The sequence below is a fragment of the Oncorhynchus masou genome, chromosome 31, assembly GCF_036934945.1.
Source record: "Oncorhynchus masou masou isolate Uvic2021 chromosome 31, UVic_Omas_1.1, whole genome shotgun sequence".
NCBI lineage: Eukaryota > Metazoa > Chordata > Actinopteri > Salmoniformes > Salmonidae > Oncorhynchus > Oncorhynchus masou.
The window spans coordinates 69,833,565-69,860,652 of NC_088242.1; the positions used below are offsets into that span (position 1 = coordinate 69,833,565).

The 27,088-nt window shown below is 44.1% G+C and overlaps 1 protein-coding gene across 1 annotated transcript; it reads right to left on the reverse strand.

The window, feature by feature from the left end:
- Positions 1 to 2,603: 2,603 nt before the first annotated feature.
- LOC135524349 (endosome/lysosome-associated apoptosis and autophagy regulator family member 2-like) lies at positions 2,604 to 27,056 on the reverse strand. The gene is made up of 23 exons (XM_064951805.1): positions 26,804 to 27,056; positions 26,552 to 26,653; positions 23,862 to 23,982; positions 13,428 to 13,617; positions 13,170 to 13,317; positions 12,915 to 13,004; positions 10,897 to 11,002; positions 10,649 to 10,801; positions 10,383 to 10,471; positions 9,989 to 10,169; positions 8,198 to 8,326; positions 7,861 to 7,951; positions 6,818 to 6,920; positions 6,536 to 6,673; positions 6,149 to 6,406; positions 5,862 to 6,035; positions 5,559 to 5,745; positions 5,364 to 5,460; positions 5,100 to 5,201; positions 4,560 to 4,686; positions 4,256 to 4,434; positions 3,599 to 3,773; positions 2,604 to 3,475 (listed from the first exon to the last, which is right to left on the reverse strand). The coding sequence occupies exons 1-23, from the start codon at positions 26,849 to 26,851 to the stop codon at positions 3,407 to 3,409; spliced, it is 3,057 nt and encodes a 1,018-aa protein (XP_064807877.1). The 5' UTR covers positions 26,852 to 27,056; the 3' UTR covers positions 2,604 to 3,406.
- Positions 27,057 to 27,088: the final 32 nt, after the last annotated feature.

Genomic DNA, 27,088 nt, shown 5'->3' on the forward strand with positions numbered 1-27,088 from the left:
CTGGATTGGATTGGACAATTTCTGGATTGGATTGGACAATTTCTGGATTGTCCTTTCTCATTGCTTATTTGAGCTGTTCTTGCCATAATATGGACTTTTTTACCAAATTGGACTTTCTTCTGTATACCACAACACAACACTGATTTGCTGAAACACATTAAGGAAAGAAATTCCACAAATTATCTTTTAACAAGGCACACCTGTTAATTGAAATGAATTCCAGGTGACTACCTCATGAAACTTGTTGAGAGAATGCCAAGAGTGTGCAAAGCTGTCATCAAGGCAAAGGGTGACTACTTTGAAGAATCTCAAACCTCAAATATATTTTGATTTGTTTAACACTATTTTGCTTACTACATGATTCTAAATGTGTTATTTCATAGTTTTGATGTCCTCACTATTATTCTACAATTTAGAAAATAGCAAAAATAAAGACAAACCCTTGAATGAGTAGGTGTGTCCAAACAGACTGGTACTGTATATCTTGAAAACATGATATCTGACACGTGAAACAATTTGGGATTACATCAACAATGGACTAATGAAACAAATTTGAAAAAATAGTTTTTGCAGAGTGTTCCTTTAATGTGTGTCTGCTAGTTTCTCCAGTCCAGTTTACAGTCCACCAATCCCAACCTTAATCGTTAGGGATAAAAACTTTAGATCAGTGTTCATGGTTAAAGTCATCCTGCCCCCAGTGTTATTCTATCCTCTCAAGTTCTCATTGTTGATGGGAGGGAAAGCAGATATTCTGGATGCTCTCTTCTTAAATAGAATCCTCTCCTTGTCTCTTTTCCTTCATCCCACTTTTATGTTGTGTGAAACACAGGAAGTGTCCAGGAGAATGAGGCCACACCCATCTCTGCTAACAGGTTTGACTGGGGTGTGAAAACCGCTGTTACACTCCTAACGCAGGTCACCAGTCAAACATTTCCCCAAAGGCTTAGGAATGGTGAAAAATTAAAATAAGAGACAGTTTCTGTGATTGAGCATTTTTCTGTGTGTGTTTTGCAGCAGGCAGAGGAGCAGGGTTATGTAAAAGTGTACCACGGCCCAGAAGGAACAGCATCATGTTCAGCCCAGACACACACTAACACAGCCCAGAGATTGGAAGGCTGTTGTTCTGAGGCTTATGCATTCACTCCCCAGCCCTGCTCCAACCAGACACTACAACCTCCCATCCACTCCTCTCCCTGCATGGCACATTGCTATGGACAACCACTGCCACATCCACAATTCCTGTTGTTCTGTAGTGGGATGGGGGAGTCGAGTATGAAGAAGGATTAAGGAGTGGGATGTTGATTCAAACTCAAGTTGTCTTTAATTGGACTTGGCAGAAAACTTAACCAACCTACTTTCCCCCTCTCCATCTCTCTCATTGTCTCCCTGTCACCCATGGCAGTCCCCCTTCATTCTCTCACCTTGTGAAACTCTGCTGGTGTATTCGTCAGAGCCAAGATTGCTTAAGACAGGCTCTGTACGGTTCCTGAGTCCACTGCAACACAATGCCAAGAAGGGTTCTGTGACCGCGCTCCATCAAGTCTAGCACACACATACAGAGCCTGACTCAATTACACACCAAGAACATGGGGCTGTCACGGCAGCAGCCTTGAAGAGGGTGGAGATGGAGGGGGGTGGGGTGGAGAGAGAAGAGTTGGTGTTGCAGTCTGATTGTGTGAGCTGTGTTCAACTCAAAGCAGTGGCAGCCTTGAAGAGGGTGGAGAGAGAAGAGTTGGTGTTGCAGTCTGATTGTGTGAGCTGTGTTCAACTCAAAGCAGTGGCAGCCTTGAAGAGGGTGGAGATGGAGGGGGTGGGGTGGAGAGAGAAGAGTTGGTGTTGCAGTCTGATTGTGTGAGCTGTGTTCAACTCAAAGCAGTGGCAGCCTTGAAGAGGGTGGAGATGGAGGGGGGTTGGGTGGAGAGAGAAGAGTTGGTGTTGCAGTCTGATTGTGTGAGCTGTGTTCAACTCAAAGCAGTGGCATACTGTAGAAATACAGATGAAGTATACATCTAGTCCCTTGTAAAATGTATACTGTACTAGTTAGCTTGACCAACAGATGACAGGGATTGTAATGTGTACATATGGGAATAGGCTAGGAGTGACTGGTCCTTCACAAATAATGTAGAACAATACAACAAAACAGTGAAGTTATTAGTCTTTTACCATTATAAGTGTCAATGCTAATGGTACTAACTCTGTCCAAAGGTGTCATTAATAATGTTATAAAAGTATGTGTTCGCTTTCACAGCGTATTCTCACCTGGAATGGGTCAGTGATCTCCAGATTCCCAAGAGAACAACCCAGAACATTCTGGAGTCAAGGTAGAAGTTGTTCCTATAACCACAGATCAAGGGTCACACGATCCTCAATCCTAACCTTAACCATTATAGAATGACAAAGTATCTGACCCTGGATCAGTGGTTAGATCTGGCGTCAACGTGAACCCTGACCTCTTTGGACTGGCCGATCAGAAAGCAATAGAGCTCATCATACGTGCAATAACGAGGACATCATAATAAACAATAACAAATGATATGCCTGTCGTCTGCTCACTTCTTGTGTGTAGGTTTTTCATTGGAAGCAAGGGACAGATTGAAAGCGTGCACAAATACAATATAGTTTATTTCACTTTAAATAACAGAAAGGCAGTCAGCATCATATCGTATCATCATATGGATAATGTAACATCGCCACTCCCGATTGGACTAAGAGAGAGTGAAGGACATTCCACCATCACCATGGTAACCCAAAGCCTACAGACAGAACAAATGGGTAAAGGGTGGTGCAGGTCAGACTAAGATGAGACTGTAATAGGGTGTGTGTGTGTGCCGGGTATTTAGGGCTATGTGCGGACTTCTGTAGATCTCAAAGGATTGGACAGGTGCCAACATGCAAAGATCCCACCCAGCCTTTCAGAGAGCACAATGGAACACCGTATCTTCCCTCTTATTGAGAAGGAGCCTAAGGGTTGATGTGAGGTTGGTCTCAGAGGACAGAACACCTGAGGGAAAACAACATGGCCACCAAAGCAACCTGACAACAGAGTGAATGAAAACAGCACAAAAAACATCCCACATATCGGTCCTCTTCTTTACCTAAGCAGACCAGACATACCACCCATATTCCCAACCATACACACCCTTTTAAATCACACCGCCCATATTCCAGCAATCCACCCATACACACACACGCACCATTCCAAGGATAAGGCCAGATGGGGGTAATGTCCTCTCACATGTGTTTGTGTCGGTGAGCATGCATTCTGGGTGTGTGTACTCTGCATGTGTCTATATATGTTCTGAGTGTGTGTGTTAAGGGTTCAAGCCCTCAACATGGAGATATGTTGAAGAAGTCTCTCTGGGGGAGTGGGGGGTTGGTCTCTCTCCTTGTTCTCCTTCCTCTTTCTTCACCCCCACACCAACCCGTTTGACTGTGAGGAGTTCAACTGGACATTTTCATAGCTTCTCCCGTTTCCCTGTGGATGAAATATACAGAGACACGGTAGTCCATGAACTAGAATTACCAGGGGAAAAACAGATTCTGCACTCGCAAATGTAGTTTGATTTCAGCATAACTGCATAATGGTTCTGACTCTTACCCTAGATGCGATGGCTTTGAGTTTGCGTATCAGGGATGTTTTTTTGGAGTAGACCACCTCATCCTCCATCTCTCCCTCGTTCTCCTCTCCCTCCATCACGGCACAGCTATCCGCCCCCGGCAGTTCACACTCCTTATTGGACGACATTACCAGCTTCGAGTACTTAAACTCCAGCCTACCAGAGTCAGGGGTAGGTGGGACTTAGAAAAATCACCAATCTTCAGGACTATTCTAGTTCTTCTTCCAGACATATGTATGAATGAATACATGAATGAATGGATGAGTTCCTACCCCTTGCTCTTCTTCCAGACATATGTATGAATGAATACATGAATGAATGGATGAGTTCCTACCCCTTGCTCTTCTTCCAGACATATGTATGAATGAATACATGAATGAATGGATGAGTTCCTACCCCTTGCTCTTCTTCCAGACATATGTATGAATGAATACCTGAATGAATGGATGAGTTCCTACCCCTTGCTCTTCTTCCAGACATATGTATGAATGAATACATGAATGAATGGATGAGTTCCTACCCCTTGCTCTTCTTCCAGACATATGTATGAATGAATACACGAATGGATGAGTTCCTACCTCTAGTTCTTCTTCCAGACATATGTATGAATGAATACACAAAAATGGAGGAGTTCCTACCTCTTGTTCTTCTTCCAGAAATAGCAGGTGATGGAGAAGAGCAGTGCGGCGGTGAAGGCGCCTATCGTCGCCCCCATCTTTACCAAGAAGTCCATGCTCTCACACGGCCAGGTCTTCTTCTCCGGGAGGGACACCCCTCCTACACACCGCTTTGGCTCAGTCCACACATACAGAGTGTCCTGGGAAGAGGAAGACAGTGAACATGTGTCAGAGTGTAATGGTATGAAATACATTTTATCTAAAGGATTCAGAGTGAGAGCAGATAGCAGCTCCTTTGCAGGTAATCAATTAGTAAAACACACACCTGTAGTCCTCCCTTGCAGGCTCCCTCTATCTGGTGGTAGTTTGTGGATGTGCACTGAGGACACGCCCCTGAGCTCTCCCACAGGAAGTGGAAGGTACAGCCATCACACGTCCCCGCCGGACACTGACTACAACAGAGAAACATACTGTTACTACAATGTAATAATCTAACTTTTACGTTATAAGGACAGTTTCAATGAGATGTAATCTGATCAAATCCGATCAAATCTGAGTGAAAAATCCATGTGTTTGTTCTCAGCTTCTCGTGTTCCTCCAGCACGGAGCATGAATATCCATCACACAGAGTTAGATAACTAGCTGCCTGGGAGTAAAAGCAAACTTCTTACTAATTTAACAGTCACAAGAGGATGCAGAGTTTCTGTGAATTGAGCTTGCAGTTCATTTCGAGCTTGGACTTCTTTTAAGTCTCTCCTTTTACTAGTAATCTCTTTTGAGGCTGCAGTTTCGGGGGCAAGACAGAAAGAGAAAAAGAGAGATAGAAAGAGAGGGGCAAGAAGAGAGGAAAGGAGACAGACAGTACCTGGGTACTGTGAGTTCTCCTTGTGTGCTTCTATCCGGGTTACAGCGAAGCGTCACCACCACGTTACGACCTTTATCACATGACGAGGTCACCTCCAGAGAACTATCCAATAGAAGCATAACATTTGGTTAAAAACAACAGGGTACTCCTGATTAGGAGCAACTAAAAACTACCCCAAATCTTTACTTGGGCCCCAAAAACACTATTCACAGAAGTAGTTATGTTTTAGAATTTGCGTTTTAGGATGTAGAAAAGATCAATTACCGGTAGAAGAAGTTGACGTCAGGGACTTTGTTGGTGGTCTGTGGGAACAGGTCTGGTCTTGCCTTGACTCCATCCAGAGTCAAGGCCACTGTCGCTCCTACACACATTCATCAATAAATTAACGCCTACTATACACCAGCGACAAAGATCGGCATCAGGTTACAAGGAAAATGTGTGTGTGTGATGTGTACTCACCCAGGAAGGTGTCTGCTAGGCTGATGGACTGAGAGGATAGTGCTGTGTGGAAGCCCCGCCCACTGGAGGGGATAATGGTTGATTGACAGATTAATGTCTCCACCGCATTGGCTGGTTCCCCTGTCTCTTTCTGAGAATCGGCGCTGGAAAGGTCAGTCACGTTGTCTGTACACACAGCCCTTCTACCCTGAGAAAGTAAAGCTAAATTCAGGATCACAAAGTAATTGTAGGTTGCAAATATTGTTAAATCAGTGTGTGTGTGTGTGTGTGTGTGTGTGTGTGTGTGTGTGTGTGTGTTTGTACCTCTCCTCCACAGAGGCTGATGTTGAAAAGGTGGTAGTATTTGGTTCCTTTGGTGGTAAAACTGGGTCCGTTCATCAGTGTTCCAACAGAGCCCAGGGAACTGTAGTCAAAACTCAGAGACACGTTGTTCTCAGAGTAGGAGAACACACAGTCACTGTAGCACCTGCTGTGCTCCTGAAAAAACAAACATTCAGTTGTGCACTGGGGGAATCAACAATGGACACAACATTTTATTCACCAACCTTGACACACGTTTGGTGTGACACTGATATCAACAAAACACACACCTTGTTGCTCTTGCTGGATGGTCCACAGGGTTTGCAGGCCTCTGGGCCCAGGGTGCTGTGTGAGGTGAGGTGTGTGTTGGGAGGGCATTCGGTGCACTGGCTGGTGTGTATGTAATGTCCTGGAGGGCAGGGCACACACAGCGAGCCGGAGGGCTGGGAGAGGAGGGCACAGGTCTGACACTCCGACGACACACCGTCTACAGCATTACTCACTGAGATGGAGTAGATACTTGCCACGTTGTTCACATTCTGACGCACCTGGAGAGAAAGAGAATGCACTACTAGTATATGATTGTGTCTGTATACATTAGTGCGTATCCAAGTTTGTATACAGTGTGTGTGTGTGTGTGTGTGAGCCTGTGTGTGGGGGGGGGGGTGTGTACTTACGTCAGAGGCCTGGTTGGTCCTCTGGAAGGCCCAGGTGTATGACACAGAGGCGTTCTTGGTCATAATGTGTGTGTAGGACTGTCTGACCTTACTGCCCTCCCATGACGCCACCACCCTTGTACTCTTCCTGTTTACATCCTACACACAGTGATGTAATTAACTTTACACAGTTCAAAAGTAGTGCACATTTTAAAAGGAATAGAAATATCCAAACACTTTTCTAGATGCTTGTATACTTTCTGCATTGAGTGTGGGTTTTTCTTTATCCTGTGTTGTTCTCACCATCATAAAGTACAGCTCACAGTCAGCTGAACACACCATCTCAAACTCAAAGCTGATACGGCCAAACTCTGTCCCCGCACCACCTGTTGCTGATGTAGGAGGCCTGAAAACACACACACACACACACACACATTAAGAGAGCGATAGAAGGAGAGGGGAAGGGAGAGAGCAAGAGAGTAGTGTTGCACGGTATACCAGTGCCACGGTAATATCACGATACCAAAACACTTACTTAAAATAGCAACATTTTAGAATACCGTAGGACCGTTACATATGATACTACCAAAATGTGCAGTCCCTGATGAGTCAACTGTTGTTACATTTGATACATTGCAGCAGTGCACAGAGCAAGCAAAGTTGATACATTGTATCATTTCATCGCCTGCTATAACCAAGAGCACAGGTCCGTCTCAGTAACTTTGGAAGTCCGCTGTTCTGCAGCCGCCGAGTCATAGAGGAACAATGGACAGGCAGCTTTACAGAGAGGAAAACAGGCCTCACCATTCAACAAATATGATCCATAAAACCAGAGCTACCTTATTTCCTTCTAGCACATTCCATATCATTTCACAAACTTTGTCACAGTTCATTTTAAACTAGGTCAGGTGGCTAATTATTGGTTTGTGTTAATTAAATTCTCGTGCCAGTTAACTGAAGAGTGAAGGTGGTTTCATGCAGTGTTTCCCCCTTACTTCCACAATGACCTGCAGATCATTATGCATTTATATTCCTTCATTCCATTCTTCCAGCCAAATCACATGGAGACATTCTATGCAGTATTCTATTATACACTGAGTGGTGTGAAGTAAAATTCAACGTGACAGGTTTTGCGTTGCACAGAACATTTAGAAAATGGGAAGAAGTGTCCGGGGGAAGGGGCGAACAGGGCGCTATGTCACTCCGAATTATTTTTCCAGCGGTTTTGCGATACTACTTGGTATCGTGATACTTGGCCTGGTATTGTTAGTAAATTGTTGGTATCGTTGGTAAAATGTTGGCATTGTGACAATAAGACAGAGACAGATTGAGATGAAGGTACTCACTTAAAGCCAGGTACATGGAGGTTGAGGATGAGGTAGTCGTTATCAGAGCCCCCTACTCCACTACGGATATGATCCCCCGCCACCTCCCAACCTGACGGAGAGACACGTCAGAACACACACAACACGCAGACATACCAGGGTCTTCTCTGAATATTTCACTCAAATGTGGCCTGTGGCCCGTCTTTGCATTATGCTAAAGTGCCTAAGACAGGGGTACACAACCCTCCTCCTGGAGAACTACCCTCTCTTAATTCTTATCCTGGCCTAAGGGCAACATGTCAACAACAGTAAAGAGCAACAGCACCCTCTAGGCCTCAGAGAGAGCAGCTGCACCCACCATTCATGCCGTCACACTTGGAGTTGCCCACATTGAAGCAGGACGTCTTCATGCTGGCTGGAAGGACGTTCCACCACTTATACTGATAACCTACAGCAGGCTCAGTACCCGCAGGACACGACTCACACGCTGGGAGAGAGGTAGAAAATAGGAAGAGAAGAGGGAGAGAAATAGAGATCATAATTTAGGAAAGCAAACGCAAAAAGAAAACCCAGATCCTACGAGTGATCAGTCCCTCTTTGCCATGCAAATGAACTGAATCCCAAAAATCATTTCCACTGCATTTCAGCCCTGCCACAAAAGGACCAGCTGACATCATGTCAGTGATTCTCTCGTTAAAACATGTGTGAGTGTTGATGAGGAAAAGGCATGAGATCACTCTGTCATGCTGACTGAATTCAAATAATAGACTGGAAGCTTCAAAAGGAGGGTGGTGCTTGGAATAATTGTTCTTCCTCTGTCAACCATAGTTACCTGCAAGGAAACACATACCATCATTGCTTTGCACAAAAAGGGCTTCACGGGCAAGGATACTGCTGCCAGTAAGATTGCACCCAAATAAATCATTTATCGGATCATCAAGAACTTCAAGGAGAGCGGTTCAATTGTTGTGAAGAAGGCTTCAGGGCACCCAAGAAAGTCCAGCAAGCGCCAGGACCGTCTCCTAAAGTTGACTCAGCTGCGGGATCAGGACCACCAGTACAGAGCTTAGTCAGGAATGACAGCAGGCAGGTGTGAGTGCATCTGCACGCACAGTGAGGCGAAGACTTTTGGAGGATGGCCTGGTGTCAAGAAGGGCAGCAAAGAAGCCACTTCTCTCCAGGAAAAACATCAGGGACAGACTGATATTCTGCAAAAGGTACAGGGATTGGACTGCTGAGGACTGGGGTAAAGTCATTTTCTCTGATGAATCCCCTTTCCGATTGTTTGGGGCATCTGGAAAAAAGCGTGTCCGGAGAAGACAAGGTGAGCGCTTTCATCAGTCCTGTGTCATGCCAACAGTAAAGCATCCTGAGACCATTCATGTGTGGGGTTGCTTCTCAGCCAAGGGAGTGGGCTCAATCACAATTTTGCCTAACAACACAGCCATGAATAAAGAATCTGAAACAATACCTCTGAAAGAAACTTCTCCCAACCATCCAGGAACAGTTTGGTGACAAACAATGCCTTTTCCAGCATGATGGAGCACCTTGCGATAAGGCAAAAGTGATAACTAAGTGGCTCTGGGAACAAAACATCAATATTTTGGGTCCATGGCAAGGAACCTCCCCAGACCTTAATCCCATTGAGAACTTGTGGTCAATCAAAAACCCACAAATTCTGACAAACTCCAAGCATTGATTATGTAAGAATGGGCTGCCATCAGTCAGGATGTGGCCCAGAAGTTAATTGACAGGGCGGATTGCAGAAGTCTTGAAAAGAAGGATCAACACTACAAATATTGACTCTTTGCATCAACTTCATGTAATTGTCAATAAAAGCATTTGACACTTGTGAAATGCTTGTAATTATACTTCAGTATTCCATAGTAACATCTGACAAAAATATCTAAAGACAATGAAGCAGCAAACTTTGTGAAAATGTATATTTGTGTCATTCTCAAAACGTTTGGCCACGACTGTACAGGAGGGGACTGAGCACGCACCCCTGAGGGCCCCTGTGTTGAGGAGCAGTGTGGCAGATGTGTTGTTACCTACCATTACCACCTGGGGGCTGCCCTACTGATGGAGGACAAGAGAGAAGGAAGACGAGAGATAGAAGAGGACATGGGATAAAGGGATATTTTGTCACCTTTGACCCCATCAGAGAATGTCCCGGGGGGGCAGGGAGAGCAGGTAGCAGTGTCGTTGTTATAGAAACCGGGGTTGCACGGTGGGCAGGGCTCACGGTCACCGGAGGGGGGCAGTGTTTCAGCCCCGGCCACGTCCACCAGACAGATCTGAGGCTCCACCCACCTATAGGTCACCTGTGTCTGAAACCACACACACAGAGACAACATGGAGGATGAGGAAACTAACTATACAGAGAGCCAACATGTAGGACACAGACACTGAATTGTAGGGATACTGGCGCTAGAATGGCTAACCCCTGCATGGGCACTTGTGTCGATCAAAAAGGATTAGACAGGTATAAGCAATCTGGCAATAATGGATGTGATATTGGGAGGGTGAGTTAGTCTTCTCACCTTGCCCTCAAGATCACAGGGGGTGTGGATCTGAAAGTAATCCTTCTTAGAGCATGGTGGTCTCGCTTTGCACTCAGCTGACCCCTCCGCTGGAAGAGAGAGGGAAAGAAAGGGGGGCAGTGAAAGAGGGAGAGATGTTTAAAAGATAATGAACTGCAGTATAACCAATAAGCTGCTCAAATTCATGTTCTAACTCTAATAAGAAAAGTTGTGTATAGGTGTCTGCATCTAGACATGTCTGCATGCTTATGTTCCTGTGAGCCTACGTGCATAGAGTGTTGTGGTGTTGCAGGGGGTACAGGAGCTGGCTCCGTGGCCAGAGTGGGTGTCTCTGGGACAGGGCTGACATGAGGAGGAGCCTGGGGTTTGGCTGAACGTCCCTGGTTTACACGGGAAACACTCTGACGCATACGCCACTCCTAAAGAGAGAAAATAACACAATAAGTACAGAAGGGAAGTAGCATGAACAGCTACAATAAATAAACAAACACACACACACACACGGTAGTCCTACCCTCTATGTGGACGTTCTTCAGCAGAACAGGTTTGACTATTTTAGCTCCAATCAGGATCCCTGCTGTCCTCCAGTACAAGATGTTAGTGCCAGACTTCAGATTCACCTTGAACACACCCATTACAGACCTGGGTTTAGAATGCCCATCTACACAGAGATACGACCTGAAAGCATCCCAATACGTGACATTTGATGGTGCTGTAACCTCAGAGGCTGTCTAACCCTTTAGACCTGAGACACTCCTGATTCAACGAATCAAGGGCTTGGTGATTAGTTACAGTGCCTTGCGAAAGTATTCGGCCCCCTTGAACTCTGCGACCTTTGCCACATTTCAGGCTTCAAACATAAAGATATACAACTGTATTTTTTTGTGAAGAATCAACAACAAGTGGGACACAATCATGAAGTGGAATGACATTTATTGGATATTTCAAAACTTTTTTAACAAATCAAAAACTGAAAAATTGGGCGTGCAAAATTATTCAGCCCCCTTAAGTTAATACTTTGTAGCGCCACCTTTTGTTGCGATTACAGCTGTAAGTCGCTTGGGGTATGTCTCTATCAGTTTTTCACATCGAGAGACTGACATTTTTCCCATTCCTCCTTGCAAAACAGCTCGAGCCTAGTAAGGTTGAATGGAGAGCATTTGTGAACAGCAGTTTTCAGTTCTTTCCACAGATTCTCGATTGATTCAGGTCTGGACTTTGACTTGGCCATTCTAACACCTGGATATGTTTATTTTTGAACCATTCCATTGTAGATTTTGCTTTATGTTTTGGATCATTGTCTTGTTGGAAGACAAATCTCCGTCCCAGTCTCAGGCCTTTTGCAGACTCCATCAGGTTTTCTTCCAGAATGGTCCTGTATTTGGCTCCATCCATCTTCCCATCAATTTTAACCATCTTCCCTGTCCCTGCTGAAGAAAAGCAGGCCCAAACCATGATGCTGCCACCACCATGTTTGACAGTGGGGATGTTGTGTTCAGGGTGATGAGCTGTGTTGCTTTTACGCCAAACATAACGTTTTGCATTGTTGCCAAAAAGTTCAATTTTGGTTTCATCTGACCAGAGCACCTTCTTCCACATGTTTGGTGTGTCTCCCAGGTGGCTTGTGGCAAACTTTAAACGACACTTTTTATGGATATCTTTAAGAAATGGCTTTCGTCTTGCCACTCTTCCATAAAGGCCAGATTTGTGCAATATACGACTGATTGTTGTCCTATGGACAGAGTCTCCCACCTCAGCTGTAGATCTCTGCAGTTCATCCAGAGTGATCATGGGCCTCTTGGCTGCATCTCTGATCAGTCTTCTCCTTGTATGAGCTGAAAGTTTAGAGGGACGGCCAGGTCTTGGTAGATTTGCAGTGGTCTGATACTCCTTCCATTTCAATATTAACGCTTGCACAGTGCTCCTTGGGATGTTTAAAGCTTGGGAAATCTTTTTGTATCCAAATCCGGCTTTAAACTTCTTCACAACAGTATCTCGGACCTGCCTGGTGTGTTCCTTGTTCTTCATGATGCTCTCTGCGCTTTTAAACGGACCTCTGAGACTATCACGGTGCAGGTGCATTTATACGGAGACTTGATTACACACAGGCGGATTGTATTTATCATCATTAGACATTTAGGTCAACATTGGATCATTCAGAGATCCTCACTGAACTTCTGGAGAGAGTTTGCTGCACTGAAAGTAAAGGGGCTGAATAATTTTGCACGCCCAATTTTTCAGTTTTTGATTTGTTAAAAAAGTTTGAAATTTCCAATAATTGTCGTTCCACTTCATGATTGTGTCCCACTTGTTGCTGATTCTTCACAAAAAAAATACAGTTTTATATCTTTATGTTTGAAGCCTGAAATGTGGCAAAAGGTCGCAAAGTTCAAGGGGGCCAAATACTTTCGCAAGGCACTGTAACTAGTGAAATCAGGTGCGCTAGTGCTGGGCTAAAACGAAAGCTTGCACTCAATTTGGGTCTTGAAGACCAGGACTTAGAACTTAATTACAAACAAACACAGCTCTTACAGTGTGTGTGGCCCACTCTCCATGATTGGTAAGCTTGAGCCACTTCTTATCAGCAGTCTGGTCCATCTCCTGACACTGGTCATTCTGGATCTGCCAAGCAACCAGAACATCAACCAATCAATCAATATTTAAATTAGTGAATATCACTTCAGCATATTTATAGTGCAACTTGGTCAGGAATGTACTACAGAGAAGAATTTTCTCTCACTTACTAGCAGATATCATAGGATTGAGAGAATGAAGTAGAAGACTCACAAAGAACTCGAAGAAGAGGTTGCCATCTGGGTACTGGTAGTCAAAGGAGACTGATCCCGGTTTCTTCAGATGAACAGCATAGATCAGAGAGACAGTACACTCATCTCTGTTAGACTCCAGGTAACTACCCTGCGGAAACCATGTCGAACTGGACACACACACACACACACACACAGCAGAGATTACTGAGATGTATGCAAGAACTGCAACGACACCATGATTTAAAAATCATAAGCTAAACCACTCCCCTTCCCACACCTGTTGCAGGTAGTGCTGTCATCTCCATGGGGACCATTGTCAAGGTAAGTTGCTAGGGAGCTGAACCCGCTGGGGATGGTTTCCCAGTCATCAAATCGAATACCGCTGCCCAGAGAGTAGGTACCTGCTGCACACTGAGTACACTCCTGGGCAGACATCTCCAGAAACTCCCCAGCCTCACAGGAAAATGCTGGGGGAGAGATACAGGAAAGAGAGAGTGGACATTTAATGGAAAAGATAAGTGAAGCATACCACCAGCGGGACCTGTGATCCAGGGCACGTGGGGCAAAGCGCGACCTGTTTAGCTAAAATATAAATATATACAGTACCAGTCAAAAGTTTGGACACACCTACTCATTCCAGAGTTCTTTATTTTGACTATTTTCTACATTGTAGAATAATAGTGTAGACATCATACTATGAAATAACACATATGGAAACATGTAGTAACCCCCAAAAGATGGTTAAATCAAAATATATTTCATATTTGAGATTCTTGGTGACAGCTTTACACACTCGTGGTATTCTCTCAACCAGCTTCATGAAGTAGTCAAAAGTAAAACATTTCAAATCAGTAGTGTTGTGACAAGGTAGGGGTAGTATACAGAAGATAGCCCTATTTGGAAAAAGACCAAATAGATATTATGGCAAGAACAGCTCAAATAAGCAAAGAGAAACAACAGTCCATCATTACTTTAATACATGAAGGTCAGTCAATGCGGAAAATTTCACGAACTTTGAAAGTTTCTTCAAGTGCAGTCGCAAAAAACATGAAACTCTATGATGAAACTGCCTCTCGAGGACCGCCACAGAAAGGAAGACCCAGAGTTAATAAGTTCATTAGTTACCAGCCTCTTCACAGAGTTCAAGTAAGACACATCTCAACTGTTCAGAGGAGACTGTGTGAGTCAGGCCTTCATGGTCAAATTGCTGCAAAGAAACCACAACCAAAAGGACACTCGGGCTCCCGAGTGGCACCAAGGTATAAGGCACTGCATCTCAGTGCAAGACGTGTCAGTACAATCCCTGGTTCGTATCCAGGCTGTATCACACCCGGGTGTGATTGGGAGTCCCATATGGCGGCACACAATTGGCCCAGCATTGTCCGGATTTGGCAAGGGTAGGCTGTCAATGTAAATATGAATTTGTTCTTAACTGACTTGCCTAGTTAAATAAAGGTTAAATACAAATAAATAAGAAGATGAGACTTGCTTTGACCAGGAAACACAAGCAATGGACATTAGATTGGTGGAAACCTGTCCTTTGGTCTGACGAGTTCGAATTTGAGATTTTTGGTTCCAACCGCCCGGTCTTTGTGAGAAGCAGAGTAGGTGAACGGATGATTTCCGCATGTGTGGTTCCCACATGAAGCATGGAGGAGGTGGTGTGATGGTACTTTGCCGTTGACACCGTCAGTGATTTATTTAGAATTCAAGTCACATCTAACCAGCATGGCTAGCACAGCATTCCGCAGCGATACACCATCCCATCTGGTTTGCAATTAGAGGGACTACCATTTGTTTGTCAACAGGACAATAACCCAACACGCCTACATGCTGTGTAAGAGCTATTTGAGCAAGAATCAAATGAAAGTGTATTTGTCACGTTCGCCAATTACAACAGGTGTAGTAGACCTTACAGTGAAATGCTTACTTACAGGCTCTAACCAATAGCACAAAAAGGGTATTAGGTGAACAATAGGTAAGTAAAGAAATAAAACAAAAGTAAAAAGATATATACAGTAGCAAGGCTATAAAAGTAGCGATGCTACATACAGACACCGGTTAGTCCAGCTGATTGAGGTGGTATGTACAGGTAGATATGGTTAAAGTGACTATGCATATATGATGAACAGAGAGTAGCAGTAGCGTAAAAGAGGGGCTGGCGGGTGGGACACAATGCAGATCGCCCGGTTAGCCAATGTGCGGGAGCACTGCTTGGTCGGCCCAATTGAGGTAGTATGTACATGAATGTATAGTTAAAGTGACTATGCATATGATAAAACAAAGAGTAGCAGCAGCGTAAAAAGAGGGGTTGGGGGCACACAATGCAAATAGTCTGGGTAGCCATTTGATTACCTGTTCAGGAGTCTTATGGCTTGGGGGTAAAAATGGTTGAGAAGCCTTTTTGTCCTAGACTTGGCCTTCCGGTACCGCTTGCCATGTGGAAGTAGAAAGAACAGTCTATGACTGGGGTGACTGGGGTCTTTGGCAATGTTTAGGGCCTTCCTCTGACACCGCCAGGTGTAGAGGTCCTGGATGGCAGGCAGCTTAGCCCCAGTGATGTACTGGGCCGTATACACTACTCTCTGTAGTGCCTTGGGGTCAGAGGCTGAGCAACCAGTGCTCTCTATTTTGCAGCTGTAGAACCTTTTGAGGATCTCAGGACCCATGCCAAATCTTTTTCGTTTCCTGAGGGGGAATAGGCTTTGTCATGCCCTCTTCACAACTGTCTTGGTGTGTTTGGACCATTCTAGTTTGTTGTTGATGTGGACACCGAGGTACTTGAAGCTCTCAACCTGCTCCACTACAGCCCCGTCAATTAGAATGGGGGAGTGCTCAGTCCTGTAGTCCACAATTATCTACTTAGTCTTGGCTACGATGAGGGATAGGTTGTTATTCTGGCACCACACGGCCAGGTCTCTGACCTCCTCTCTACAGGCCGTCTCGTCATTGATCAGGCTGTTGTGTCGTCTGCAAACTTAAATGGTGGTGTTGGAGTCGTGCCTGGCCATACAGTCGTGGGTGAACAGAGAGAACCAGAAGGGACTGAGCACGCACCCCTGTGGAGCTCCAGTGTTGAGGATCAGCTTGGCAGATGTGTTGCTACCTACCCTCACCACCTGGGGGCACCCAGTCAGGAAGTCCAGGATCCAGTGGCAGAGGTAGGTGTTTAGTACCAGGATCCTTAGCTTAGTGATGAGCTTTGATTGTAAAATGGTGTTGAACGCTGAGCTGTAGTCAATGAATAGCATTCTCACATAAGTGTTCCTTTTGTCCAGATGGGAAAGGGCAGTGTGGAGTGAAATAGAGATTGCATCATCTGTGGATCTGTTTGGGCGGTAAGCAAATTGGAGTGGGTCTAGGGTTTCTGAGATAATGGTGTTGATGTGAGCCATTACCAACCTTTCAAAGCATTTCATGGCTACCGACGTGTGTGCTATGGGTCTGTAGTAATTTAGACAGGTTGCCTTTGTGTTCTTTGGCACAGGGACTATGGTGGTCTGCTTGAAACATGTTGGTATTACAGACTCAATCAGTGACATGTTGAAAATGTCAGTGAAGACACTTGCCAGTTGGTCAGCACATGCCCGGAGCAAGTTTATTTCCATCGTGACTTTTACATTGGTCCTTTGTATTGGTGTAGACTTGATGGACCAGATGGGACTCATTCCCTCCCAAACCAAAAGGAGAAACCAATGTTTTCTCTGGTAGGCACAACCTACCTGGCACCCCTATAAATAATAACCTCAAGTCAAAACCGTTACAACACGTCCTGGTAATCCGTCTGGCCCCACAGCCTTGTGTATGTTGACCTGTTTAAAGGTCTTACGTCGGCTACGGAGAGCGTGATCACACAGTCATCCGGAACAGCTAATGCTCTCATGCATGCCTCAGTGTTGCTTGCCTCGAAGCGAGCATAGAAGTGATTTAGCTCGTCTGGTAGGCTTGTGTCACTGGGCAGCTCGTGGCTTCCCTTTGTTGTCTGTAATAGTTAGCAAGTCTTGCAACATAACATAAGCGTCGGAGCCAGTGTAGTATGATTCAATCTTAGCTCTGTATTGACGCTTTGCCTGTTTGATTGTTCGTCGCAGGGCATAGCAGGATTTCTTGTAAGCTTCAGGGTTAGAGTCCCGCACCTTGAAAGTGGCAGCTCTAACTTTTATAGCTCAGTGCGAATGTTGCCTGTAATCCATGGCTTCTGGTTGGGGTATGTGCGCACAGTCACTGTGGGGACGACGTCCTCGATGCACTTATTGACAAAGCCAGTGACTGATGTAGTGTACTCCTCAATGCCATCGAAAAAATCCCAGAACATGTTCTAGTCTGTGATACCAAACAGAAGGAGAGCGATGGAGTGCTGCATCAGATGACCTGAACTCCACAATCACCCGACCTCAACCCAATTGAGATGGTTTGGAGAGGCCCGAGTCGGGAACTCAGGCCTTTTTCTAGAACTCCAACCTAAAGACTGCTGACGTCACGATTCAAACGTTAAATTGTTTTTGTCCCCAGTTTCCTTGAAAGTTTTACAGGAAGGTGGCGCGGTGGTCCATGTGGGCAAATTTAGTCATCAGCAATTGGTATTCTCTGACAAAGTTTGATGACAAAATATGCCCATAAGGCCTGCCGCATCACCTTCCTGTTCAAGTGTGCACAGCACAACAAGGTGAGTCAAAAAAAGTATTGCATGCTACTGCATACATTATGTAATATGCCAGGGAGATACAGTGACTTGCGAAAGTATTCACTCCCCTTGGCATTTTTCCTATTGTGTTGCCTTACAACCTGGAATTAAAATAGATTTTTTTTGGGGGGGGGGGGGGTTGTATCATTTGATTTACACAACATGCCTCCCACTTTGAAGATGCCAAATATTTTTTGTGTGTGAAACAAACAGGAAATGAGACAAAAAAATTTAACTTGAGCGTGCATAACCATTTACCCCCCAAAGTCAATAGTTTGTAGAGCCACCTTTAGCAGCAATTACAGCTGAAAGTCTCATAGGGTATGTCTCTATTAGATTGGCACATCTAGCCACTTGTATTTTTGTCCATTCTTTAAGGCAGAATTTCCCCAGCTCCTTCAAGTTGGATGGGTTCCGTTGGTGTAGAGCGATCTTTAAGTCATACCACAGATTCTCAATTGGATTGAGGTCTGGGTTTTGACTAGGCCATTCCAAGACATTTAAATATTTCCCCTTTAACCACATGCTTCACTGTGGGGATGGTACTCTCGGGGTGATGAGAGGTGCTGGGTTTGCGCCAGACATAGCGTTTTCCTTGATGTCCAAAAAGCGATATTTTTATCTTATCTGACCCGAGTACCTTCTTCACTATGTTTGGGGAGTCTCCTACATGCCTTTTGGCGAACACCAAACAAGTTTCCTTATTTTTTTAAGCAATGGCTTTTTTTCTGGCCACTTCCGTAAAAGCCCATCTCTGTGGAATGTACAGCTTAAAGTCGTCCTATGGACAGATAGCTCCAATCTCGCTGTGGAGCTTCGTAGCTCCTTCAATGTTAGCTTTGGTCTCTTTGTTGCCTCTCTGATTAATGCTCTCCTTGCCTGGTCCGTGAGCTTTGGTGGGCGGCCCTCTCTTGGCAGGTTTGTTGTGGTGCCATATTCTTTCCATTTTTTAATAATGGATTTAACAGTGCCCCGTGGGATGTTCAAAGTTTCTGATCTTTTTTATAACCCAACACTGATTTGTACTTCTCCACAACTTTGTCCCTGACCTGTTTGGAGAGCCTCTTCTTGGTCTTCATGGTGCCGCTTGCTTGATGGTGCCCCTTGCTTAGTTGTGTTGCAGACTCTGGGGCTTTTCAGAACAGGTGTATTGATACTGAGATCATATGACAGATAATGTGACACTTAATTAAATTGCACACAGGTGAACTTTATTTATGTGAGTTCTGAAGGTAATTGTTTGCACCAGATCTTATTTATGGGATTCATAGCAAAGAGGGTGAATAAATTTGCACGCACCACTTTTCTGTTTTTTTTAAAACACGTTTTCTTTTCATTTCACTTCGCCAATTTGGACTATTTTGTGTATGTCCATTACATGAAATCCAAATAAAAATCAATTTAAATTACAGGTTGTAATGCAACAACATAGATAAATCACAAAGGGGGGTGAATACTTTTGCAAGGCACCGTATGTATACTGTGGCTACGAAAGTAATACTAAGTGTATGTTGTGTAGTAAGCTGGCCCAGGTCCCTCACCCTAATAATTTGGTCTCTTTCCCCCTCATAACATAGCCTACTGTTCCGGCTTGGTGGTACACATGTAGCCTATAGCCTGTTTTAGAGACCTTTCATTGTCTGCTTATATGCCCCCTTTATCTATCTGATGGTTCTGACTTGGTGTACAGTCGTGGCCAAAAGTTTTGAGAATGACACAAATATTAATTTTCACAAAGTCTGCTGCTTCTGTATGATAGCAATTTGCATAATGTTATGAAAAGTGATCAGATGAAATGCGATTAATTGCAAAGTCCCTCTTTGCCATGCAAATGAACTGAAACCCTAAAAAAAACATGTCCACTGCATTTCAGCCCTGCCACAAAAGGACCAGCTGACATCATGTCAGTGATTCTCTCGTTAACACAGGTATGAGTGTTGACGAGGAAAAGGCTGGAGATCACTCTGTCGTGCTGATTGAGTTCGAATAACAGTCTGGAAGCTTCAAAAGGAGGGCGGTGCTTGGAATCATTGTTCTTCCTCTGTCAACCATGGTTACCTGCAAGGAAACATGTGCCGTCATCATTGCTTTGCACCCAAAATGGCTTCAGGGATCGGCACGCCACCAGTACAGAGCTTACTCACGAATAGCAGCAGGCAGGTGTGAGTGCATCTGCACGCACAGTGAGGAGAAGACCTTTGGAGGATGGCCTGGTGTCAAGAAGGGCAGCAAAGAAGCCACTTCTCTCTAGGAAAAACATCAGGGACAGACTGAAATTCTGCAAAAGGTACAGGGATTGGACTGCTGAGGACTGGGGTAAAGTCATTTTCTCTGATGAATCCCATTTCCAAATGTTTGGGGCATCCAGAAAAAAGCGTGTCTGGAGAAGACAAGGTGAGCGCATTCATCAGTCCTGTGTCATGCCAACAGTAAAGCATCCTGAGACCATTCATGTGTGGGGTTGCTTCCCAGACAAGGGAGTGGGCTCACTCACAATTTTTCCTAAGAACACAGCCATGCATAAAGAATTGTACCAACCCATCCTCCGTGAGCAACTTCTCCAAACCATCCAGGAACAGTTTGGTGACGAACAATGCCTTTTCCAGCATGATGGAGCACCTTGTCTTAAGGCAAAACTGAAACTAAGTGGCTCGGTGAACAAAACATCAATATTTTGGGTCCATGGCCAGGAAACTCCCCAGACCTTAATCCCATTGAGAATTTGTGGTCAATCCTAAAGAGGGGGTGGACAAACAAAAACCATCAAATTCTGACAAACCCCAAGCATTGATTATGCAAGAATGGGCTGCCATCAGTCAGGATGTGGCCCAGAAGTTAATTGACAGAATGCCATTGTCATTTATGAAATGCTTGTAATTATACTTCAGTACTCCTTAGTAACATCTGACAAAAATATCTAAAGACACTGAAGCATCAAACTTTGTGGAAATTAATATTTGTGTCATTCTCAAAACCTTTGGCCAAGACTGTACAGGAGAGATTACTGTAAGAATGGCCCATGTTCTGAATTCTGTCGCTATACATTTCCAAATTGCTGAACAAATAGTTATTGACTACGTCGGTCTTAGCTCGCTCATTAATGTCTTATGGATGGCCACTTATCCACTCTTCATTCCCTTATGCAATAGTTTTTACATCTCAATTGTCAGTAGAAACCACATTTGTTTAAGCAAGTCAACCATATCAGCTGTTTTTTTAAAGCAGTAAATGAGTCTGAATGAACTGTTTCGCTGCCAGACATGGCTCCGCTGATAGACAGGTGTAGCAGTGGTAAGGAATCACTCCGTGGTGCTGAAAAGAAAGCTCTGCTGTTGCGACAGCTTTATGTAGGCCCTTACAGTTTGTGGGCACCGTTTGTCAAAGTTATAGTGTAATTCATGTATTGTTTAGTCTTATGTTGTGTAATGGCTTTGCTGGCATGCATCTAAAAAAATTAAGTTTGCCCCACCAAAATGTACATGCTAAAATCGTCACTGTATACCACTATTTGGAAGTGTTTCAGAGAATGAGAGAGGGGATGTATCAGAGCTTGTTAGAGGTCAGGGATGGTGCAAAACTGGAGATAACATTATATTGGTAAAAGAAAAATGGTAGACCTTCTGTTTACACCAAGGAGAGGGGAAGTAACTGGGTCCATAATTGGGCTGGATACAGCTCAGAGATGTACAACAGCCCTCGGATGGCTTCCTCGTAACCACGGGAACAAACATACTAATCCCCACATCCTGTTGAAAAGGGCTGTGTGGGTGGGGGTGCGTGCGTGGGCGAGGTTGTACAAAGTAGGGGTGTGACATTTAAACGAAATTGGGATTGGTTACGCTAAAAAGAAAAATCCCTAACCTAAAAACATAATAATTTCTTTAACAAGATTTCAACAAAACTACCACGGACAGTTCACGATCATTATCATAAAGACAAAAAAATACCTAGGAGGAGAAGTAGGAGAAGACGAAATGCAAAGGTGGAATTGAGCTACAGTGGCAGTACAGATGCAATGCGGAAAAGGGGAGCACCATGAGACCCAACCCCTTGCTGGCAGCAGTGCAATAAGGGACGGACTGAGAAAATCACAGCGCTGATTACAGAAATGATTGCGGTTGCAGTGCAGCCACTGTCAATTGTAGAGGATGCCAGCTCCAATGCTGCCCTGATGGCTTGTCTAGAAACACACTACAAGATGCCATGTCGAAAAAGCGTGACGGCCTGGATGGAGAAATGTTTGCTCTGAAAGTACAAAGCACGAGCTCTCAAAAACAATACTTGGCTCCTGAGTGGCACAGCAGTCTAAGGGACTGAATCACAGTGCTAGAGACATCACTACAGACCATGGTACGATTCCAGACTGTATCATAACCGGCCGTGATTGGGAGTCCCATAGGACAATTGGCCCAGCATCGTACAATTGGCCCAGCATCGGGTTAGGGTTTGGCTGGGGTAGGCCACCATTGTAAATAAGAATTTGTTCTTAATTGACTTGCCTAGTTAAATAGAAGGTAAAATAAAAATAAAAACACATTGTTTGACGTCTATGAACACGCCGTCATACATCACTGCAATGAGCCATCACATTGAGGAGAAGTGAGAACATGGAGGAGGAGAGCAGAGAATCTTTCTGAGTTGGTTGGGAGCAGAAGTAAGGTCTGGTAGGGTATATTGTAAATATTAATGAAAAGAAAAACTAGCTTTTTGTCTTAACTTAAGGTTAGTCATAATGTTAGCAGTGGGGTTTAAAATCACAGTTTAAGAAGATAAATTGTAGAAATAGGCAGATTTTATGACTGTGTGGCTGTGGTAATTAGTGACGACTGTTTGTTAGGTAGCGAGGACTGCGGCAAATTGAACTGCATTGTCCCTTAGCAGTCATGCGCAGAACCAGGTCTGAATTGTGATTTTAGTAAGGTGACTTCTGTTACATCCAACAATGAAACAATGCTCTACTCTAGAATTGTCTGGAAGCTTTTGCCCAGGTGTCTGTCTCACTGGCTCAACCAGACGGACTGGGTAGAAAAATGGCCAATCAGGAATTAAATAGAAAAAGAGAAAAGCAGACAGAGGTGAGCTTTTTCCAGAGAACAAAACAAAGATGCACAAAGATCATGCCCCCACATGCTAACCTCGCACCATTACTTACCATTAACAGGGGAGGATTCTCTTGGGGGGTATGATATTTATGAATCTGTAACTTTCTCACTCATCATTATTCACGATTCAATCATGATTATCTGTAATCATGGTAGAATCCTCTTTTTTTTAAGTGTTCAGAAACATACAATAATATATTCTTATTTACAATAAAAGTGACTCCAAAAATAACACAGTACAATATTTAACAAGATTTTCTATTGGGTACAACATAATCAGAAACACAACCAAAACAAACTGAAAATGCATCCAACAAGTTTGTAGAGTCACAAGCTTGATGTGGTCATTGCGTGCTAGGACTACTGAACTTTTGACATATATATAGTAGTATTCTGAATATATATTATATATCACACTATAAGTGAATTTGTCCAAATACTTACGACACCTTCGAATGGGGAGACTAGATGCATAAAGTGCTTACATTTCTAAATGTGAAAACACATGTATGAACAAATAAAAGGTGACATTTTGTACTGTCGCCTCGTAAAACATTTGACCTCAAAACCAAAATGCTGGAGTATAGAGCCAAATTAAAAGTTTTAGCTTCACCCTCCAAATAAATATGTAGGGGAGTGTCTGTCAATAAAAGCCTTTTCCCCAGACATGCATCAGTTAGAGATATTTAGGGAAGCAAAGTCAGGTGCAAGAAGTAAACATATTGAGACCTGTGTGTGTATATGTAAACCTCTGAGGTTATTGGCCTATTGTTCCAGCATGAAGCCAGCTCTGCCCTGTGCTATGACTGGAGCAGAGACAAAGAGCCAATCAGGTCATTGTGGAATACTGGAGGAAATTCCAACCAGCTGATAAGAGGGTGTGAGAAACATCTCTGACACACACACACACACACACAGTACTTACTGCACTCTGTCCCTCGTACAGGCTCGGGCAGTCCGATGCAGGATCCATGGCTCTGAGGGATTGCTACTCGCCATCGCGACCCTGTACTGTCACACTCTGTATATTCATAGTAGTAGTCTGTCTGCAACACAAGAGATAGCATGGACACACAGTGATGGAGAGAAACAGAGGGGTTGAGTGTGTGTGTGTGTGTGTCTTTGAACAGTATGTGAGAAACAGTGAGAGACAGATAAAAGACAGACATGGGGACAGAGAGAGGTCAGTAAACACGAAGACCACCAAGGGCCCCGAGTTCTCTCTTCACCCCCCCCCCCATTCCATCACTATGGATACAGGAAACCAAGGCACAGCACACAGTGGGTAAGTGGATGACATAGAAGTTGTCCATAAAAACGGATCCTATCTCAGTATAATGAAGGTAGAAGTTGTCCCTAACCACTGACAACTGTATGTCCAGGCGTAGGAATTTGATGGTTCAGTCTTGCTAAAGGTTCTGAGATTTAAGGTTTTTGAGTTCAAGGTTTGCAATTGTCACTGTGAGAACATTGCTGAAGTGTTATATCACACACACACAAACATGCTGTGGAGTATGTGGTTCACCATCATGGTTCGGAAAATCGTAGCGTGAGCACGACTCATTTAAATCACTGCTCTGACCATAATGTCCCTTGAATTTGCCAAACCAATGATTGCCAAACCATTGAGTGAAATACAAAGTGCTTTTTACCATGTTTATGAATGTTGACCTTTTAGAAGAACACACACACACACACACACGTCTGGACACTGTGCTGAAGGAGTCATGTTGTGGGCATCATGGACATGACACATGGCAGATATATGAAGTTGTAGAATCACGCCTAGGCTTTACAGTAACACCATTGTTTTGTCCTCATGTATCACTGAGATTCATGCCAATCAATAATCAGGTCATAAAGTTTAATGATCTATTCCTCTATACCATGACCCCAACAGAAGTCTATGTTCTGCATGCCTGTCATGTGTTACCTAATAGGAGATGTATGTTCCAGGACAAATCTGAACTGATATCGATCTATACCTCAAGCACTGATATATCAGGTTCTGTCACATGGTGTCAATCTAAAGACTTTCCACTAGACCAGGGACTGCCAACCCTTCCTCTGCAGAGCTACTGGGTGTGCGGGCTTTTGTTCCAGCCCTCACGACAACACTCCTTAAATCGAAGCATTTGCTCATCAGGACATTTATTAGCAGAATCAGATGTGTTCTAAAGGGCAAGGCGAGAGCAAATGCATGAATATTTAGTGGCTCCAGGAGGATGGTTGCCACTAGACTCTATGAATCTGAGAGTGGAAGACTACTCTCGCGTCTCTAACATCTAGGCTCACTTTTTGTAAAAAGTCCCATCACAAGTCAGACTCTTGAATAAACTTCATTTGAATGTACTTTACCTTTTGTCTGCCGATTTTGTCCTTATGTAGGAGGTAATTGGAGACAAAATATCCACAGGGAAGTGTTATTAGCCCTACTTTGAGTATGCTGGTCTGTTTTTATTTTCAATACTGATGTATTTCAATACTGATGCACGTGACCAACACTATGGCCGAGGAATATGGCCGAAACCTAAACCACAGCCGATTGTGAGGAAACATGCTCCAGTCGACTACGTTCGGCTATTGTTGACATATTGTGCATCACATGTGATGTGTGAAGAGACTGAAAATACAAGTGACAGAACGTGCCAGCTCTGCAAAAAGTCAGGTAAACAACACTTTCCTGTGGATATCTCCACCTCCTACCACCAAAAGTACAAACAGCATGTACAACCGGTAAAGTAAGTTTAAATATAATTTTATTCAACATTCTGGCTTGTAGAGACTATTGTGGTTTTTTTAGGAAGATTTTGGTCAGACTGATAATCCATGGAGTAACCATGGCAACAGTATGATGTTTAGACAATGTTGTCCCAGGATAAATGTAGGTTCAAAATACTTGTTTTCTGGTGATAGTCGTCTTGTGGAAGTGCAGAGCGCAGATTCCACAATGCCCTGGTGAGTCACTGTGACTGGACAGTAGATTGGAGTTTGTGTCCGTCTGAATGTAATATAAACCAGGCTATGTTGTTGCCAGCCATGTGCTATGGCTCAGAGGTGATGAGTGGAGAGAGCCGGTGGGAAGGAAAGGCAGCTCCATGCAGGAAACTGATAAGACTCAAAGTCTGCCCTGAGTGTTGAGACAACACTAACCAGAACACTGCGTGCGCACACAAACACACTGCCCTAAGCAATGCAAGTGTCCTAAGCAACAATTCCCCAGAAATCCTGCAGGACTACCTGATTGCATGACTGGCAGGTGTTTGGAGAAACAGGATGAGTAATTAGTTGTCAAGGAGGGCATCGCCCTCTCGCTAAGCAATGTATATGTGTAGAAACATATGAATCTGACCGGAAGTGTCGCGTCATCAATTCATAATCGTATTAGTAATGGTCGGTGGAAAGATTACTGTTTAGCGCTCATGTTGTTCTACACAGTAGCTTGTGTGTCCCTGACTCCCACTCCTCTCCTGACTCTCTAGTTGAATGGATAAACTGGTCAATAACACACTATTGTGTTTTCCACTAACATGCATGCACCATTATTAGCCCACGGAAAGCTACTAAAAATAACTCAGACAACACATACATCGGCATCCTGACAGTGGATCTCACCTCTGTGCATGGATGTGGTCCCTTCGTCCCGAATGCCAGCCGAAAAGAGAGGAGGAGAGCGCTACCAGCGATAAACCAAGACCGGGAAGGCATAATAGGAACCTGGGAATAGAGCGATGTCAAAAAGCTAAGTAGGCTAGATTTCAGTCATAAAGCAATAGCCTGTTAAACGCTGCGGGTGTTTGATGTCGCAAATGTATAAAATGCTGTCCGAATCACGTCTAGGTTGAAATGGGTTTCCTTTTTCTCTACCTGCGACCGATGGGTTTGAGATTCTGGTTGTACGTTTGCAATTCGCATCTACCGGTGTTTGACGCGACGGTGACGTAAATGCAAGCCGTAGAAGAGTCATTATTACGATGAAACAGCGTTCATGATATGTCGGAAATACGAGCTTCCGAATATAAAAAATATATATTTCAATGGCCCTCCAACTCCTAATAAAAAAATGAGGAAACTCTGGTTTCCTCGTGTTGCGACACTATCATTTGTTTAACTGTAGGCTAGTTTTCTCGTTCATGGTTGACGCAGCTTGAT

Coding starts and splice junctions, on each gene's coding strand:
- LOC135524349 (XM_064951805.1), bottom strand. CDS start 26,851: ATGCGAATTGCAAACGTACAACCAGAATCTCAAACCCATCGGTCGCAG. Junction 26,654..26,803: donor CTCAAACCCATCGGTCGCAG/GTAGAGAAAAAG, acceptor CTCTATTCCCAG/GTTCCTATTATGCCTTCCCG. Junction 6,407..6,535: donor GGACCAACCAGGCCTCTGAC/GTAAGTACACAC, acceptor CTTTCTCTCCAG/GTGCGTCAGAATGTGAACAA.